General features: G+C 38.4%; 1 protein-coding gene and 1 long non-coding RNA gene across 4 annotated transcripts in view; one reads left to right on the top strand and one right to left on the bottom strand.

Moving 5' to 3' along the window:
• The first annotated feature begins 297 nt into the window (after window positions 1-297).
• On the top strand, window positions 298-8,023 carry LOC133215154 (uncharacterized). Its single transcript, XR_009726326.1, has 3 exons — window positions 298-1,016; window positions 6,150-6,349; window positions 7,843-8,023. It is a non-coding gene; the product is annotated as an uncharacterized LOC133215154 (long non-coding RNA).
• Window positions 8,024-8,041: 18 nt separating this feature from the next.
• The window catches only part of SMC1B (structural maintenance of chromosomes 1B), a 35,971-nt gene continuing 25,954 nt past the window's right edge, over window positions 8,042-18,058 (bottom strand). For 2 of the 3 annotated variants that reach the window (XM_061358891.1, XM_061358903.1), the window contains 9 exons: window positions 17,691-17,844; window positions 16,194-16,292; window positions 15,322-15,478; window positions 14,445-14,599; window positions 12,109-12,260; window positions 11,787-11,856; window positions 9,903-9,968; window positions 9,437-9,547; window positions 8,042-9,176 (listed from right to left, as the gene is read on the bottom strand). In XM_061358891.1, coding sequence (XP_061214875.1) covers window positions 9,072-9,176; window positions 9,437-9,547; window positions 9,903-9,968; window positions 11,787-11,856; window positions 12,109-12,260; window positions 14,445-14,599; window positions 15,322-15,478; window positions 16,194-16,292; window positions 17,691-17,844 — 1,069 coding nt within the window. In that variant the 3' untranslated portion in view covers window positions 8,042-9,071. The remainder of the gene's footprint in view (window positions 9,177-9,436; window positions 9,548-9,902; window positions 9,969-11,786; window positions 11,857-12,108; window positions 12,261-14,444; window positions 14,600-15,321; window positions 15,479-16,193; window positions 16,293-17,690; window positions 17,845-18,058) is intronic. The other variant, XM_061358898.1, reaches the window with a different exon arrangement.

The raw sequence follows: 18,058 nt of genomic DNA, 5'->3' as shown, positions 1-18,058 counted from the left end.
TTAACTTCCTATAATGTGAAAGAGAAATCTCAGGTTGAATAAGCAGTAAGATTCTGTAATGATTATATTTTTAACTGTAGCAACAGTACTTGCCTTTCTTTATTCCTTCTTGAAAGAAACTCCTTCCTATTTCAGAGCTTGCAGGTTTCAACACACTGCAGCATCTTCCTCTCGCTGCCACTTTTGTTACCAAACTTTATGATGCTTTTCTTGTAATGGTTTTTGCTTGTCTCTTTCATATATATTTGAAATACAAGGAAATATAATAGAAAATAATGTTGTTACCTCTTGTTGTATGTTTGGAAGAGCATGGCAAACCTCCTTTTTGATTGTATTTTATATGGTTACTTTTGTACCTTATTTGATTGGCAAGTGATGACATTCTTTGTCCTTAGTGACTTTCCTAACCCCTCAGAAAAGAATCCAGAGCTTATGTAATTTATTATTATTGGGAACACTGTTGGGGTTTTAAAATAATAGTTGTTGTAGTCTAAGGATATAGAAGAAGCAAGACTTCTAGGAAAAGGTAATAACATTTAGCAGAGGAATTGATTCAGACTGAGAAATGGAAAAGCTTTCAAGGGCCTTTCCTCACAAATGTTTCCTCTCATACGACTTTTTAAATCTGTGTGAAACAAGGAAGGGTATTAAGTACTGTAAATCTACAGGATGGGTCTGACCTTGAGTCTCAGGCACAGGAAAATATTTAGCAAGTCTTTGTGACTCCTATCTACAGCTGAAAAAATATTATGAGTTATTCAGCAAATTATTTGGTAATACATTCTAATGCTATTACAACGCAGTGTCAAATGGCATTCCAAGCTGGATTTCACACATAGCTACTGGGGCTTAACTAGAAGAATATCATCTGCTGCTTCTAAAACATCTTTGACCTTCAGGTTTAGTAAACCCTGAATGAAATACCTAGCTGACTGACTGGCAGGAGCGAAGGGTGCAAGGCAAAGAGCTAAAAGCATCGCAGAGCTTCGCTAACTCAACCAGACTTTGGGTTTCAGGTGAGTTACGTTTTTTTATCTCCTTTCCCATTCTCTCTAATCCTATTCTCCATCTTCCTTATCACTATAAGCCTCCAAATCCTTGTGAAGTGTTCTAAGGGACACTGCAATATAGTAATGTAAGAAAATATGACAAAATGACAAGAGATGTCTTAGGCAGTATTACATGGACAGTTCACAAGGAGACGATGTTCATATGCAAATTGGAAGTTCGTGAAGTCAGCGCAGCCAGCACAACTATTCCTGCCAAAACTAATAGCGAATATGGAGTAAAAACAGTGGGGTTTTGTTTTATCTGCAAAACTGGCCATCCTCACCAAAATTCTTTTATTTAATTTTTTTTTATTTAACTCTTTTTTATGAAACTATACTGTTATGTCGATACAACACTAACATTTAATGAACAAAAAAGAACAGTCAAATCTACCATTCAGGCATGCAAAACCTGTGAATACTGACTGCATCCCAAACCAATTGAAGTGACTGACCAGAGAAAACAAGAAAATCTTTTAAGATCTGTGTTTGGGAAGCTTAGAAATATGCAAAATCATATAATGTTTTGGATTGGAAGGGATCTTAATATCATCTTGTTCCATCCCCTCTGCCATGGGCAGGGGGGACATCTTCCACAAGACCAGGTTACTCCAAACCCTGTCCAACCTGGCCTTGAACGCTGCCAGGGATAGGGGCAGCCACAGCTTCTCTGGGCAACCTGTTATGCCAATAAGAACTTCAAGTCTTCAAAAGTCTGTAAGACAGTACCATGAGTAGTTTTGAAAACCCCAGTTAAGAGATTAATATCAGAGAATGGTGCATTTGCAACACAGTTTTGCAACTGGAATTTGGGTGTAAGCAATTAAAAGAGATTAAAAACTAACAACCCTCCTCCCTCCCCCCCCAAAAAAAAAATCCCAACCAAACAAACAACCCCCCCCCCAAAAATAAAAAAACCCAAAAAAAACCCAAAAAACCCCACCCAACCAAACCAAAACCCCAAACCAAAAAGAGAAGCACTTTGAAGAAGAGAGCTTTGGTTATTTGCTCTCAAAAGTGAATTGCAAGTAAAGGGCTGCCCTGCTGTCACTGCAAGTCACACCATTAGCCCCTGATCATGCCTCCATCAATCCAGGCAACCAAGCCCAGCGTACTGTAGAGCCACAGAAGGTAACTGCAGTCTCTTTTTGCTGCTTATTTATCTTTTCATGTGAGCTTTGTTCTGCTTTCTCCTTACCCTAATAGTAATTTGTCACTTGAATGCTGTCAGCTGTTTTCACAGCACTACCACCACTGATCTTCAAGTTTATGGGCTCCCTTTCTCCTGGAGCCGAGAGGAGGTTCTTCTGTTCTATAGAGACTCCCAGCGGACTCATTTGTACGAGCAGATCAACGGGCGGGAACCGTTCCCGGGCGGACTCCTGCTCCGGGGCAGCTGTTTCCCAGCCGGTGGGAAAAGCTGTGGGAGGGGATGGTCCCGCAGCGCCGGCCGCACCAGGTCTGGGTTGCTGGTACGGACCGTCGGTGCCGCTGTCTGGTTCCAGAGAGCGTCCGGCGTGGGACGGATGGGGGAAAGTGGTTTTACCTTTGCCTGGCGCTTCCTTCATATTGAACTTTCTGGGGTGTTTCCTTGTATTAAACCGTCTGGGAAAACCGTTTTATTCAGCGCTTTGAGCTGACTTGACGTTTCAGTCAGTGAAAAGAGCTGTTATTTCATGGGTGGATGCTGAAATAAAATTTTCTTGACCAGGAAGAAAAATATGCAATTAGAATTTGGTCTGAACTTCCTGTGTTTGGAGTACAGTCCCAGCTCCCATTCAGTGCCTCCAGGCATTCCTGGATTACAGTGGGGCCAGAGCCTTGGGTAACACGGTCTTGTGTGATGAATCCGTGCCCATAGCAGGGGGATTGGAACTAGGTGATCTTAAGGTCCTTTCCTACCCAACCCATTCTGTGATTCTATGATTTCCAGGCTGCCACAAGGAAAGGTTTGAAAAGCTAGTGCACACATCTTTTGTTAGCCCAGTGTGCCTTAAAAGGAAACCAGTGCTGAACGCTGGTGCCCCAGACCTGTTTTTTCTAGGCATGCTCACTGAAGAATGTTTATTGAATGTTTATTGTACCTAATAAGGGAATATTCAAGACGAGTCACAGTCGCTCAGTATTCAAAGGGATGGAGAGATTCGAACTCGATCATCTGTAGCCATTTAGCCATTACTAAATGATACTTGCTGCCACTTATTTGCACAGCTCCTGCTGCCAGAAAGCAACTTAATAACTTTTCATATATAAAGGAATCTTGTTCTCTAGATTTTGAAGTGATTTGCTCTAGATAGGTTATTGTTCTGAATTTTGAATGTGCTGACATTCTTCAGATGATGGTGGAGCATCTTTGTAGGATACTGTTGGTGAAGGAAGGGAGCATGGAGAAGATAAGGAAAGCTTTTTCTACTTGAGAAGACATTCTGGGTGCATCTGCAGAAGAGATCTGTTGTTTTCCTCAAAAAAACCCTATATGCTGATGAACCTCTGTCACAGGGTGATAGTTTTCTTTTTTGTTTTTTGTTTCTCTCCAGTCTCCAACCATAGGCCTCTTGCTTCCAAACTAGGTTCTAGCATGTGAACCTGAGAGTTGGTAAGTGGGCTTACACGCTGCAGGGTCTGGCAGAATTCTTATTTGAGGGATTAGGGTCTACAGCCTGCAATGTCCACAACCACAAACTAAGATACGGTTCAAAGCTAAACAAAAAATACATCCTCATAAAAACTAATCCAAATAATTAATGTAATATGAAACTTGGGATTTCTAAGTAGCCAAACGTTGTAGCCAGGTTCTCTTGCCAAGATGCAGTCCTTCTTGTGCTTTAGACATAAGACAGTAGAGATGATACAGAAATAAGGTTTTATTTAAAATACTTGCAAAGAAAAAACTCATGTTATGTGGTCAGGTGGAGCAGCCAGGTTGCTGCCACAGGGCCTCTCACCATCAAGTGTTGCAGAAGTCTGTCTTCCACAAATATGGTCGAATCAAAAATGAATTCAAGAAATGCATTAATCTGCTTAAAATTAATTTTTAGTGGGTACAACAATTTTTATCTTGAATAAAGACACAAGTATTTCTCAGCTACATGGATAACCTATCTCCATTAGCTTAAAAATGTCAATTGTCTTAAATGGAGCTTAAATGGAGCTGTTGTAGGTTTACACTCATACTTTTGTCAGCTTGGTTTCTGTTAGTGTTTCCCTTAACTGGGATATGACATACAGAGTCTCAATTTTAAAATACTTGATAAAAATAAATAGAAAATGCCAACAGTAATACATCTGGGCTTAATTTTGGCCTTTTTAAAGGTAGAAGCATTAAGAATTAGACTTGTTTTACTTGGATTCATCAGAATGATCAACAATTGAACAGAAATCCAGGTAACTTATGTTACAAAGGTTATACAAAAGTGACTCTTAAGGAAACTCTGAGAATACAGTGGAAATACATCCCTAAAAATTGGATACGAGAAGAACATCATGCTTGAAACCTTGAATCCCAGAAATCCAGCAGTAAGTTTCTCCACTGAGTGCTTCATAGTTGGTTAAGCACTTTGTAAACTGAACCAGTTTGTGCTGAATGTAGCAGGAGGGCATGGGGATTCTCAGCAATGCATCCTGTGTAGGCATTAGCTAGCAACCTTATCTACATGTCTATTAATTGCTTTGGCTAAGGCCATTTCATGTAAAACATTACGGTTTCAGCTAGATGGTTTCAGAGGATTGTGAAATAAGAGGTGTTATTTCCATATTACATCCATATTACCAGATTAACAGGAATCGGAAATCTGTAGTTTTGCAAGTCAAGGGTGTTACTAAATCCTTGACTGGTACAGTGACATCACTGTACGATTTAAATGCATTTTCACTTCTTTGCAAAGTAACCATAAAGGCCAGACTTTCTCAACAGTTGTTGTGCTAGCTTGTGTGGTGAATACTGACGTGGAACCAAATACACCTCGGAGAGTCATCTGTGGTCAGCAACACCTGAACAGTGGGCAGGATGAACCCTTGATCTGAACAAGCACAAATGTTCTTATGGTTGGTCTCCTAAAGTGAAAACATATGAGAATAAATATGACTGCTTTTCCCCGAAATCCAGAAATTTGTTTCTTTGAAATACTGTGACCTGTCTCTTTGAAACAGTTGTGCTTACTTTCCATCAGACGTGTATTAGGTAAATGATTGGACAGTCCTGTTTTCAAAAATTCATTTGAAATGGTGTTTGGCAAGCCCAGTGGACTGAAAATCAGTAATTAATTGTCAAGTTACAGTTTTACATCTGCTGCTTAGAAAGCTTTGAGCTGAGAATTTCCATGGTTTTAAGTGGAATAAAAACTGTGCATTGTAGCCTTTTCTTTTTTAGAGCTGTAAACGTGTTGCATATGTAAAGATTGAGAGTGACACGAGTTGCCCTGTGGGCACTTCCACACTACTAAAACTGTTCCAGAAGCAGCTGCAAGTTTTCTCTGCCTGTGCTTCAAGCCACTTGGACCAAGCTCTTAGTGAAGCCTCAACAGAGGTAACATTTGAATCTCTCAGAAATTACTTGTGTCATACCCACAACTCTCCTCTAGTTGCCTTTAAAGTGAAGGGCTTTCTGTTCTCATCAGCTGAATAGCAGTTAGGCAGCTGGAGGTTGAACTCCTCAGGGCTCTGTCAGCACAAGGCTGCTTACAAGCTTTGATGCAGCTTCCCAAGCCATCAGAAGTGTTGTGTCACAGTTATAGAACTCGTGTCATGATAACTTGCGTATTGTACACCTTTCCTATGAGTATTTGTTTGCTTTTGTCAGCATGTTGAGATCATACAGGGAGAAAAGGATGCAATAGTAATGTACCAGCAAGGACATATGACATACATATAAACAGGGGCTGACTTGTTTGCAGTGGGTTTCTATGGAAATAGTTTAAATCCAAACAGTATGCTGCCAATTCTTTCAGCAAGCAGATAATGGATAGTCTCAATGCAGTAGAATTAAATCCAGTTAGTCTGTAAGTATGTATCTGGATACAATTTCTAGTATGCAAGTTTTACCTAATTTTAACTACTCCAATCATTGAGCACCACATTAACTGTTTGGGGTTTTTTTCTAAGGTGGTGTTACTTCACATACCACTGAATTGTCTCAGCACTAAAATGATAAAATTACCAACCCAGTTGCCAACACTGGTAATCATCTTGGATTTTCTAAGCTGCCTCTTACCTCAGTGTCTGCACGAGAGCATCTTCAGGGCCATATTGTTTTGACACTGACACATTTGTATCTGGCAGTCCTGGAGGGTTGATTCAATCAGGTATCTGTGCTTATGTTCCCCATGGATTTGATCTGTTACGCCTGCTGAGGTCACATCACACCAAAATGACGAGGTACAGGGAGGAGAAGTGGCGAGTCTGTCACATGACCCTTCTGTCTGAATCATGGTATGTCAACTCTTTACTCCCCGGTCACAAAAACACCTTCTGCTTGTTCTCTAGTATGTATGTGTACAGAATGAAGAGCTTAGAAGTAAGGTGCATGCTTCTTTCTGGACTAATTACTGAGATGGGTCAAGTTTTTGTGGTGTGTGGGGTTTTGTGCCTGTTCTGAAGGAGGTAAAGACCTGAAGACATTATGCCAAGAAAAGTGATCTGACATAGCGCATGAACGCTGTATTCCTCTCTCCTAAACCCATACTTGGCTTTTTATATGCGGTGCAATTGCTAAGGATATCAAGTATCAGTTCTCAAGGCTTGATCTGTGTTTTTTTTTTTTTTTTTAAGGTAAAAATCAAAAGCAAGACCAGCCTGAATATAGACCACACTCATCCTTTCCCTTTGAGAGACTGTATTTATGCATACATTCCTTCTGAAAGTGAAGTCTTTTAGTGGCAGCACTAAAAGACTCTCACCTCTACAATTTGCTTATCTAGTCAACATGAATGTGCGTTTTTGAGAAGTGATAGTCATGCTATTTTGAATGCTGATGGATCAACTCAGAACACAAACTGTTGCTTCAAGTTGCAGCAAAATGAATCAGATGAGCTATTTATGACACTGATTACTGCAGTTATTTATGCCTACGTAACTCCTTATCCTGTGCCTGCAGTCAGACCCAGGGTAGGAAATCACATTCCCTCCTTTGGTGAGGGCAGCTTATGCCTAGCATTGGCAGTTCTGTCACTGCAGTCACTGCTGCACTGAGACTTGTACAACAGCTTCCCCTGACCCAAGTGCCACTTACTTGTATGCTGAAAAGTAGATGATGCGTAAGTAAATGGGTTATTTTAATTCCTAACGTACACCATAAGAATGTAGGAGTGCCTGGTTTTGGTTTCCTCCACCATCAAAGAATCTTAGGGATGGGACTGCTTTGTAGCTACTTCAGGGTTTAAAATACAGTCAAAAGGGACAGACCTTGAAACTTGGCTGTTCCATTTACCGGTTAAATTAAAGAGTAACTTGTTCAAGGCCCTGTTACTATTACCTCAGCACTGTGAAAGAGCTAACTGTACAAAGTGGTATGTTAAACCATCTTTGCCAATTCTACTGGGGGTGGCTCTTTAAAAAAAAATAAAATAAAAAAAATATATATATATATATAAATGGAAGACATTTACTGAAAAAAAAACCCCACTTGTTGACCATTTCTTATCCTGTGTAATGATGGTGATAAGACATTTCTGATGATGGCATATACTCCCTTAATAAAATACTTAAAGCTAAATAGACCACTGCTGTATAGTAGCTAAGATGTACCTTTCACCATTCTTCAGACCATTCAATTCTTTGCTGTATTTTCCTATTTCAGCAAATGGTTAAATAAGCACAAACCAACCCAAACTTCAGTATTTGAAATACAGTGTCTGATGTAGCTTGAAGAGTTCTGAAGTATCACTAGAGGCTGCTCTTCTGTTCATCCTTCCGACTACTATAAGTATTTCCACATTTGTCAATGGAGCCTGAATTAAGGGGCTGATGCTAACTCATGACTTACAAAGCAAATTTTATTTAATAGACTATGGCAGTAACATTACTATTTGACATACATCTGTCTACAATATAAGTGGGCACACTTACATTGTTGAAACATTCCCAGAGGAACATTATTACTGCTCACATCATTCCTTTCTATGCAGCAACCCCACCTGACCAGACACCAGTTGTGTGCAACAAGCACAGTATCAGTGGTACATTACAAAGTAGATGTCTGCTGTACTGCTTATACACAAGGAAGCTAGTATATGAACATAAGATCTAATTATGAACAACCATAAACCAAATGAAGCTCTTCAGCATACACTGAGGTGAAACATAAGCCAGATGAAGGGATTCAGCCTCTCTCAGTGTTCCACAACCAACTTCATTAACTTGGCTCCCTGGATGAAGCATGGCCATCAAAATAAACTGGGCTTCACTGGGATAACTAGGTAATAACAGTCTTAACTGCAAACCAACAGACTTTTTTTCTAAGGCTGTTTTATTCCTTCCACTTTTGGGTGGAGTGAAATACCTCACAGGTGAAATATCTCCAGGCTGCATACTGCTTATAGAGATGTATTATGTGCTTTTGTAAAGTAACTAGTATTTTCATAGGGTTGCAGCAGAAGACTGAAGTCTTACTGGCCAGAACAGGAATAACCTGAGATAATGGGCAGATTACAGTAACTTGTTTTAAGAAACAGAAAATAATCCTATCTGAAGGCAAATGGATGGAGCTTCAGTACAGAAAAGCCAGACTGCAAAAGGTCTTGACCAGTGGTAGTGTGTGTCTAAGCAGTGCACTGGGGATACGGCTAAGCAGGTTACTGTTCATCAGAAAAGCGAGAGGCTTACCTGCACTTCAGGAACAACATCTGGCACTCTATTGTTAACAGAACTGTATCAATGAATAACAGTTACTTCAGCATTCTAGAAAACTGCTTCATTTGAAAGGGAAAAGTTTGTCTAACAACCTCTAACGGCCACATGCAGATTCAGCTTTGTAACAGGCACCTGTAAACACAGTTGTTGTCACCTGGCTGCGCAATCATCCACACCTTATACTGAACTGTGTTTGTGCATCTCTGTTCCTTCCTGGTCATCAGTGTCTGCATACTCTGTAAGATCCAAAGTCAGGACTCGACTGACCATAATGTCATCGTGCTAAAAGGAGGAAAGATCATACAATTGAAAACACTTCTGTCATTCGAAAAAAGCATTTCATAAATTACTGTGAGATGCAATAACAAGCTTGAGTTATCAAAACGATCTTTACATCAAGCCAGCACCTGCATTTATTTCTGAACATACGGTAGTTCAGATCCAGCGACACAACTACATACATGATTCACTGTAGTAACAAAGTGTAAATCAGTACTTCAGTGTGTATTATTTAACAAAAGTTGGTAATAATTAATTGTTACCTCTGGACACACTCCAATCAATGCGTCTGCTTTGGAATAAAACTCTTCCTTTAGAGAAATAACTATCATTTGTAACTGCTCATGTGCCTGCTCTCTAATGAAACTTGATACCTTTGGGAAGAAGCCAAATATTTCAGTAAGTTAGCTCTGGCAGACTTAAAACCATGCTGTAATTAGGGAATGATGAAGGAAGAACTAAACTACATTAGCTCCAGAATTCAGTAACTCAGTTAGGAAGCAGGATAAAATGAGAAATAAAATAGTCTTACAACAGACACTTTGTATGTTCCTAAGACAACCCCTCACATTTGCTTTGTGAAAATGCTCAAGAAAATAACCATTCACTCCAATGAGTAAAGGTACAGAAAAAGGCCAGTGTCAATGCAAAATATTGCACTTCACAGAACAATAAAGAAAGGTGGAAATTCCTGAACAGGAAAAAAAAAAAGCGTGAAAAGATTGTTACTGGCAGTATACTAAGGTCCTCAATATGTATTAGTTCACTGCATACAGCATCATTTTTTTCAATTACCTGCAAAATAAAGGACAAACATGAACTGATAAATTGATGACTGAATAAGGCAGTGTCCCACAATATAAATTAAATGCTGAATGAAGGAAAACCTGTACATTTTTAATGCAACTTTTGCCTGCACTGTTATATTGATGTGATATAGAAATCATTTTCTTAATGGAAGCACTTTCTTTAGGGAGTTACATAATTCACATGCATTTTACAGTGCAATAACAAGTAAATTATTGGAGATCTGCTTCAATATAAACTGTAAGAATGGGCAGAAAAAGACTCAGGAAGTTGTGAATGCCCCATCCCTGGCAGTGTTCAGGACCAGGCTGGATGGGGCTTTGAGCCACCTGTGGCAGGGTGGCTGGAACTGGATGATCTTCAAGGTCCTTTCCAACCCATACCATTCTGTGATTCATAAAACCTGGATACCAGTGAGTACTAGCAACATATACACCATGCATCCTTTTTGCTCACTTGCAGTATTTAATTCCTCTGTCTGAAGGCTCTGGTACTTTCCACTAACAACTGTATCTCAGAGATAAGGAACAAGATATGAAAGACTCCAGACGCAGGGAAAAATTAATTATACCTGCAGATCATGGCAATTTTGCTTTTGCTCATTCTGCAACTTAAAACACTTATCACACATGCTCAAATAATAACGTGATTCTCTTTATAAGAATCCCTAGATAAGCACTGAAGCCAATTCAAGGAATTTTCTAGGAAACAGATGTTCTGTCAACATCTCCTGCATGGAGAGAGCGCAGCTGCTCTCCAAGCACATTACTACCTGTATCACACACTGTTGATAGGAAAAGAGCAGCTCTGTTTGTCATTCTGCCCCAGCCCCTCTGCACTGCACCTGGCCAGGGCAGAGGACTGCAGAAGGACAGTAATCCAAGCACCACCCAGGGTGGTGCAGCTGGTGTGGATGAGTGGCTCTAGCCAGGATGATCACAGAACAGGCAAAAGCACAATTCAACCTGAAAGCAGGAAGCAGGTTAGCTGGGCCCCAAGGACTCAATGAAAGGCCTTATACAGACAGTACTAAGGCAATTTCAGGGTTAACCCTGATATGTAATATAATCCAAGCTTAACTGCTCTTTGGCCATGAAGTATTATTTATAGATGGTACTTTTCTAAATATACATTAGACCAGAACTTAAAATACTTAAAACTTCTGCATTGATGTGCTTTATTTTCTTGGATATACATCTTATAAACATACAACTTGCCAATGTACCATTTCTATTCTATCATAATGCTTTGTTGCAGTGAATAGTTGTTAGCAAAAAGAGGAAGAGAAATTAAGAGGAGGACAGAAAGGTATTTTAAGCAAGCAAGAATTCATGTGGCCAAACCAATGGGAATGATAGCTCCCCACTGGTTTTAATGTGTAGTTGGCCAATTAGATAAGAGCAATACTTCAGTGATAGAATGACTTGATTCCAACAGGCACATACACTCTTTAATACTTCTTAGAGGTAGAGGGAACTCAAAGGCCTTAAAGATTCCAACTGAACCAACCCACCAGCACTTCACCTGTGACCTTCCTGTCAGACTGTACCACACATGGCACAACGTGGCATGCCTCCAGACTCCTGACCCATTTTTCTCAACTTCAAAGCTTGGGAACTAAGTACACACTTAGATTTTTGAATTTAAATCTAGCCCTACTCTAAACTCAGTATATTTTAAAACAGGTTAAGACAGCGTGACCAATCTCTTTACACCAACAACCTATAATGAAAAGTAGCCATCCTTATACAAAAGGATAGCACTATATTGTTTATAGAAAAGATAAAGTGAAAGGGACCAACTTACTTTATCAATGTTTGTGTTATCCAGGGCTGCATCTATCTCATCTAAAACAAAGAAAGGTGCTGGCCGAAAACTGTAGAAAAAAAGATAGTAGTTTGCATTTAGATGCAAAAAATGTTAATGAACATTCTAAGCACTTTACAGATTTCCCTTACTTTATCATAGCATTTTGGTAAGAAGTAATGACAAGTAAAGAATAAGGACTTCAATGATGTCTAACTATGTTATTAGCAGATTTTTTTCCCAACAGGTTTGTGAGTATAACACTACCTTCCTGCCGCTTACTTAGCCACATAGCTGAGTAAAAGCCTAGTATTACTTTTACCTGTGTACAGCAAACACAAGAGCCAGGGCTGCCACAGATTTTTCACCTCCTGACAAACTGTCCATTGGCATAAAGCGTTTTCCTGGAGCCACACAGTTAAAGCCAATGCCTTCCAGGTAAGGCTCCTCAGGATTTTCAGGACTAAGGAATGCCTGGAAACACAGATATTTCATTATTAACAGTGACAGCTATACAATTATCAAGATGGTATTTTTTAGGTTTAAATACTGATTTAGGTAGCGTTGGAACTACCAGTACTACAGTAGGAAACCCCTGTTCATCTAGACTGAAGAGCAGCATTATAGAATTCCCCAAATACGCCTTTTTCAATGAACCATGAGCCAGGAGGCCGATTAACAAGACCACCTTGGGAGCAACTCCACATATTTGTTATTTACAAACTCTCAATCACTAAATAAGCCCGATTTTATCACCTTTCCTATAAATACTTTAATTTTTTAATTACTAAAAATTTAGACTTCCAAAAGAGTTCTCTTTTTTGTTTGGAGGTAAATCTACTTCCAAAATTACACTTTTTTTTTTTTTTGGTGAAAATTAGTTTTACAAAACCTTCCTTTGAGGTGGAGAAAGATTTTAATATAGGTAGGCTTTCTCTCCTCTTTGTATCCTTGTTCCCAGGTTCAAAAACTAAAAGCATTATCTTAAAGGAATGGCCATTTTACGAAACCATTAAAAAGGATGATGGATAAGCCTGTTGCTACGTGGTTTATGTTTCCCATTTAACAAAAGAAACAAGAAAATAATTGAGTCTCTTCCCTTCTACACAAGTGGATACAGATAAAATTTCCATATGTGACACTCATTTCAAATGGCTCTTCTCATATTTACAGTGGGAGAAAAAACAAAAAAAAAACCCAACCCACTACACGTACTTCAATTTTAAACAATTTCTGTGGTAAACAGTGCTGGAAGCAAGATACAGTGCTTGCAGGATCTTTGTTTTGTTTGAGGTACACATATATTCCCCTCCTTCTCTGCTGAGAGAATGCCTATCATTGTAGTAACACCGCTTTTCAGACTGTAAGCATGTCAAATATTTTGCAACACAGTTCCCAGTTCTGTGCCACTGCATCTATCTATGCAAGAGGAAGTTTTCAGATGTTTGGACACTACTAGCAAAAAATCATCTTATAGCTTACTAGGGTACATATATTTTTGCTCATCGAGATATGAAAGGAAAGACATTTCTCTCTCCACAGAAGAGGAATGGAAGAGAGCTGGTGTCAAACCCAGGAGTGAATCTCTCAATGTGCAATTTCTTAGGCTGTAGATTCTTTTGAATTATTCCTAGCACACAATGTGCTGATGAAATAAATTCTACTGAGCAATATATTCAGTTCATGAATGCTCCGAGTCCAGAATCTCTGGAAGTTAAATTAATCGATCAAAGCTTCTCTTTTGTAGACTGGACAGTAAATCATTATTAATAAATGTTATTAATATATTAAGAAATATTAAAGGCAATTTCCTGTTAATAGTTAAGGTTCCTTAAAAAGCAAGCTACAACCTAGGCCACCTCCTCTGATGGAAAAATTCAGAGCTAATCCTTTCTTTATCTAACCAGAACACATAGAGCAATCACTTCTCTCCCAGCACAATCAGATCAGCTTCCTTCAGCTGCTATGTTTGTATCTAGTAGGCGGTTTTAGCTTCTCAGCTAATCACAGGATAATCTCTTGACCAGGTTGTTGCCACTATGGCTCAACTCAAGGCACAGCATCCCAAACCTCAGAAAGAAAGCACCCAACTAATTATTTTTGGCAATGCGTCTGGAAAATACTCGTTTCAGAGTGATGCAAAGTCAAGATCTGACTGGTGTTTGGTCCAGGGGAGAAGGTGTGTGCCCAGTAATCAGGAAGAAGGAAATGCTTTATTATCCTGTCCAACCTACATGCAGAAAGGATATACTTAAAGATACTTAAGATGTTCACTGAGTATCTGACTTTGACAGGAAAACACAAAATCTCATTTAAGACAGAAAAGAGTTCAAGCCTGAGTTTTTAAACATTCAACAACCTTCATGATTTGATGTAACCAAAACATTTGGGAGTTTCCTCTTTATTTCCAGCAGTAATACTGGAACACTTGCAAAGATTAAACAGTTGTGAATGCTTTATCTTTTTTAACTATTTAAGTAGGGTATAAGGAGCTTCAAATGCAGCTATTCCTCCTCTGACCCTAAAATTCTAAGTCTGTATTTGGGTAATTTTCTTCTTCAGGACTGAAACCATCATTGGAAACCAAAAGTGTGGCTAATTCTCTTATTCTAGATAGCAAAACACCAAGTCAACTTTGAAGGCAAGTCCATGACACACCTGAGCACTACTGTTCCTACAAAGTTTCTTGTAGATCTGGTCGATAGCTACAGAGGCATGCTCAAAGCACCGGCTGAACAGCTCGTATCTCCTTCTTTTCACTTGTTCAAATTCTTGCCTGCGTATTCTAGCTTCCTTCCTGCTGGTCTCAAAAGCTATGAAAAAGGATTACTGAAATTACTCCACAGTAAGCCTCTGAGCAAATACACAGAATGAATATATGTTGTGTACCATAATAAGCATCAAGGAAAATACTTATGGCAGAAAAAGATTCTAATGCAGATACAAGGAGTATACCAACATTTTGAATTTCCTTCCAGATTTCAAATGAAGACCCCAAAAACTGAACAGCTGGGATGTATTCAATCTGCTTTATGTCTGGAGCAATGAATAAAATTCTTCTCCCAGTTCCTTCTGTAAGCTGGGCACCCTTAAGCAGCACCTGCATTTGCTTTTTGCAGCTTTAGAACTCCTTGGTTTTCTTAATCTGCAGTGCTCTTTTAGGGAAACAGTAACTGCAGCAATGCTCATACCTGACTTCTGGACAACATGTATTTGTTCCTTCAACGATTGAAGAAAAAAATAAATAATTTTATTATTAAAGTGAGTACTATTTAGAAAATAAGTAAAAATATTTTATGTCATTTAGCAAACAAAATATCTTTCCAATCATTCAAACCATATTTCAATAAACTACCGCAGAGTTAAGAGTATGTTAATAAACAGTTTACATATAACGACAACTGAGGATGAACCCTTGAACATAAAAGGTATCTTAATACCTGAAAGAAGCAAAGGCAGCAGGACCAACCCCAGAAAGAGGAATTTCAGTTAGGGTAAAAACTCTCATAGATTAATAAGAAAGACTCAGCATTACCATCTCTTGATTCTTGGAACTTGTCCCGAGCTACCTGTAGTTTCTCTACTGCTCTCAGGTTTGGAGCAGCTGTCTTCATTAAAGTACTCTCTTTAGATTTTATTTCCTGCTGCATCTGGTTCAGATGATCCTGTATATCTTTATCAGTGTCTAGGTCCTAATGGAAAAAAGTAAAAACACCAAAGCAGTAAAATCTACTTTTATTCCAAGAAGTTTCAACATACACAGCAAGCACCCATGGTTTCTGGAAGAATTCCCCCTCCCACCCAATAGCTTTAACTAAAAAACACAATAAACATGAAACTCCACTCCGAACCTTAGTCCTCAGAATAAATTTACAAGGTCTTAAGTATTGTTCCACAAAGAGCTTTAGAAACAGACACAAATTCCCTTCAGCCTAGAAGTCTAGGTTAAAATATAACACAGAAGGAGGTTTAGCTGGCTTCACTACTTCATTTGTGAAGAAAATGTCTCTATTAATTCATTGTGAATCTGTCTTCAAACAATTTTCAGTGGTGACAGATTCTTCCCTTGCTCTGTAACCAGCCTCTGACACAAACAGAGTGCTGGAAAGTAATGCAGAAGGTAAAGGTGGAAGAAAAAAATCAGTTATATTTACTTTTTATCACTATTTTTAATGGTTTAGAAAAGCTTTAAATTAAATTTAGTTATATGGGAAATTGATCTATCCAGAAATCCCATACAATTAGTACTATGTATGATTGCAAAAGCAAAACGCAAATACACATGCACTTAAGCTTAACAGTGGTTTTAGTAACAGTGATTTAGAGACTAGGTTGAAGAATAAATAATTTCAACAAATAAAGTATTTTAAATAAAAACTTAATCTCTAATAACTTCAAAGAGACTACCTTCAGGTCTTCTGCTAGGCTGCTGTAGTCGATCTGAATTGCCTCTTCCCTTTCATAGATACTGGATGTAGTCTGAGTGTCTTCTGTTTCAGGTCCTAGCTATAAATAGGAAGGACATTCCAGTTGATAAATATGACATATTAAATATAAATTTAATTTTAATATAATATAATAATATAATAAATATAATTTTAAACCATTAAAGCAATACATTAAAAGGATATAAAACAAGGAGACAATGGTAACATTGTATGAGGTAAACTTATTCCATAGCTCCTCCCCTAGCCAAAATTGAATTAACAGCTGAGTCTAATTAAAAACCATACCTTTTAAATGAAGATGAAAACATCTGCTAATTTATTTCAGTCTGGAGCTTAGAGGAAAGCAACAGTAATTTATTTGTAATATATTTAGAACAATGTGCATACTTTAAATCTTCTGATTGGAAAGGTTTACATTTCCATGATAATTCAAACCCCTTTAAGTAAAGGCTCTGAAGTGTGTAAGTCAAGGCATTTCTGAGTTGTCTTTAGAAGCAATGAGTAGCATCAATTTTGTACAGCATAAGCAGAATATATCCCGGACACTGTACACCTGGATTTCAAGGATCTGCTTTCCATTGAATGGAACACATGCTGCCTGCTGTAGTCAGTCCCTTTCCCAACCAAGATTCTTTCTCAGAACCAGATCTTAGTGGTTTTCTCATGGATAATCATTAGGAATCTAAGTTTTTATTCCTACTGCCCATCTTCCTTACTGATTAACATCAAGAGCTGAGCTGTCTACATACTCTGATGATTAGCAGTTCCTTTCCCTTCAGAGACTGCCCATCTCTGCATTCATTTTGTCTTCTGACCCACGCGTTCACACCTGTCCTCCAGAAAAGCTACTTTTCTAAGGAGTGGTATCAGCAACACTCCTTTCAAATTCACAGACTAGCTACAAGTCCTTCAAACCCCCTAGCTATTTTTTCTTCAAACAATGGACAAAGTTTAACTTCCTCTCACAGAAGATATGCTGGAAAATGAGGGAAGACTGAGAAAAATAAGGAGGGTCAATCCCTTGATGGCAGAACATTTCTATTTAAGCCTACCCCCAATTGCTGTGAATATTTGTATCTACTGAAGACAAAAGGACAATTTTAGACAGCATTTATATTATGGATGATTAATCAAAGATTATGTCAATTCATGTACATGCCATATTTATTTACATTTCTGAAGTGACCCCTGTGTGTCCCTTTACATGTTTATACTCCTTCACACTGATTTTCTTTTACCATAGCAATTTTACATATTTCACAGGAACACATTTCAAGCACAAGTAAAAAAATACTTGCAACAATATTTCTGTCTACAAAAAAAAAAAAAAAAAATCCTTGAAAATAATATTACTGTCCAAGATAAACAGTCCTGTAAGGAAAAATAAGTATCTCTAAATTCAAGACTGAATAATTGCTCGTCCATGATATACATCTTTTATAAACATTTTATGTACCTCAACTTCACTGATGTCATCCAGTAATCCAGATAGGAACTTTATTTTCAAGTCCTGCACCTTGCATTCGAGAAGCATATTATGTCGTCTCAATCTTTTCGCTTCCAGAGCAGCTTCTATAGTTGTAGCTTCTTTTTGTAATTTTGTAGCTTCTCTACATAGACGAAAGATATAAAACAATTAAAGAGCAGAAGCCACTAATATCCACAGCCATACAGCATGAGAAACAGTTACCGAGTTTCCTCTATAATCCCATTAAACATAAAGGAAAACTGTACTTCTTCCAACCCCTTCATTCTCCAAAAATCACTCAAGAGACACCTGAGAACCACAAGCTATTCCAGCAGGCAAAGTTAACACTCTGCTGT

This window comes from Neopsephotus bourkii, unplaced genomic scaffold, assembly GCF_033783945.1.
Source record: "Neopsephotus bourkii isolate Nb327-2 ecotype Australia unplaced genomic scaffold, CSIRO-AGI_Nbou_v1 NB_107, whole genome shotgun sequence".
Taxonomy (NCBI): domain Eukaryota; kingdom Metazoa; phylum Chordata; class Aves; order Psittaciformes; family Psittacidae; genus Neopsephotus; species Neopsephotus bourkii.
Note: the sequence above shows the minus strand (reverse complement) of the source record. Positions and strands in the feature narration are given on the sequence as shown.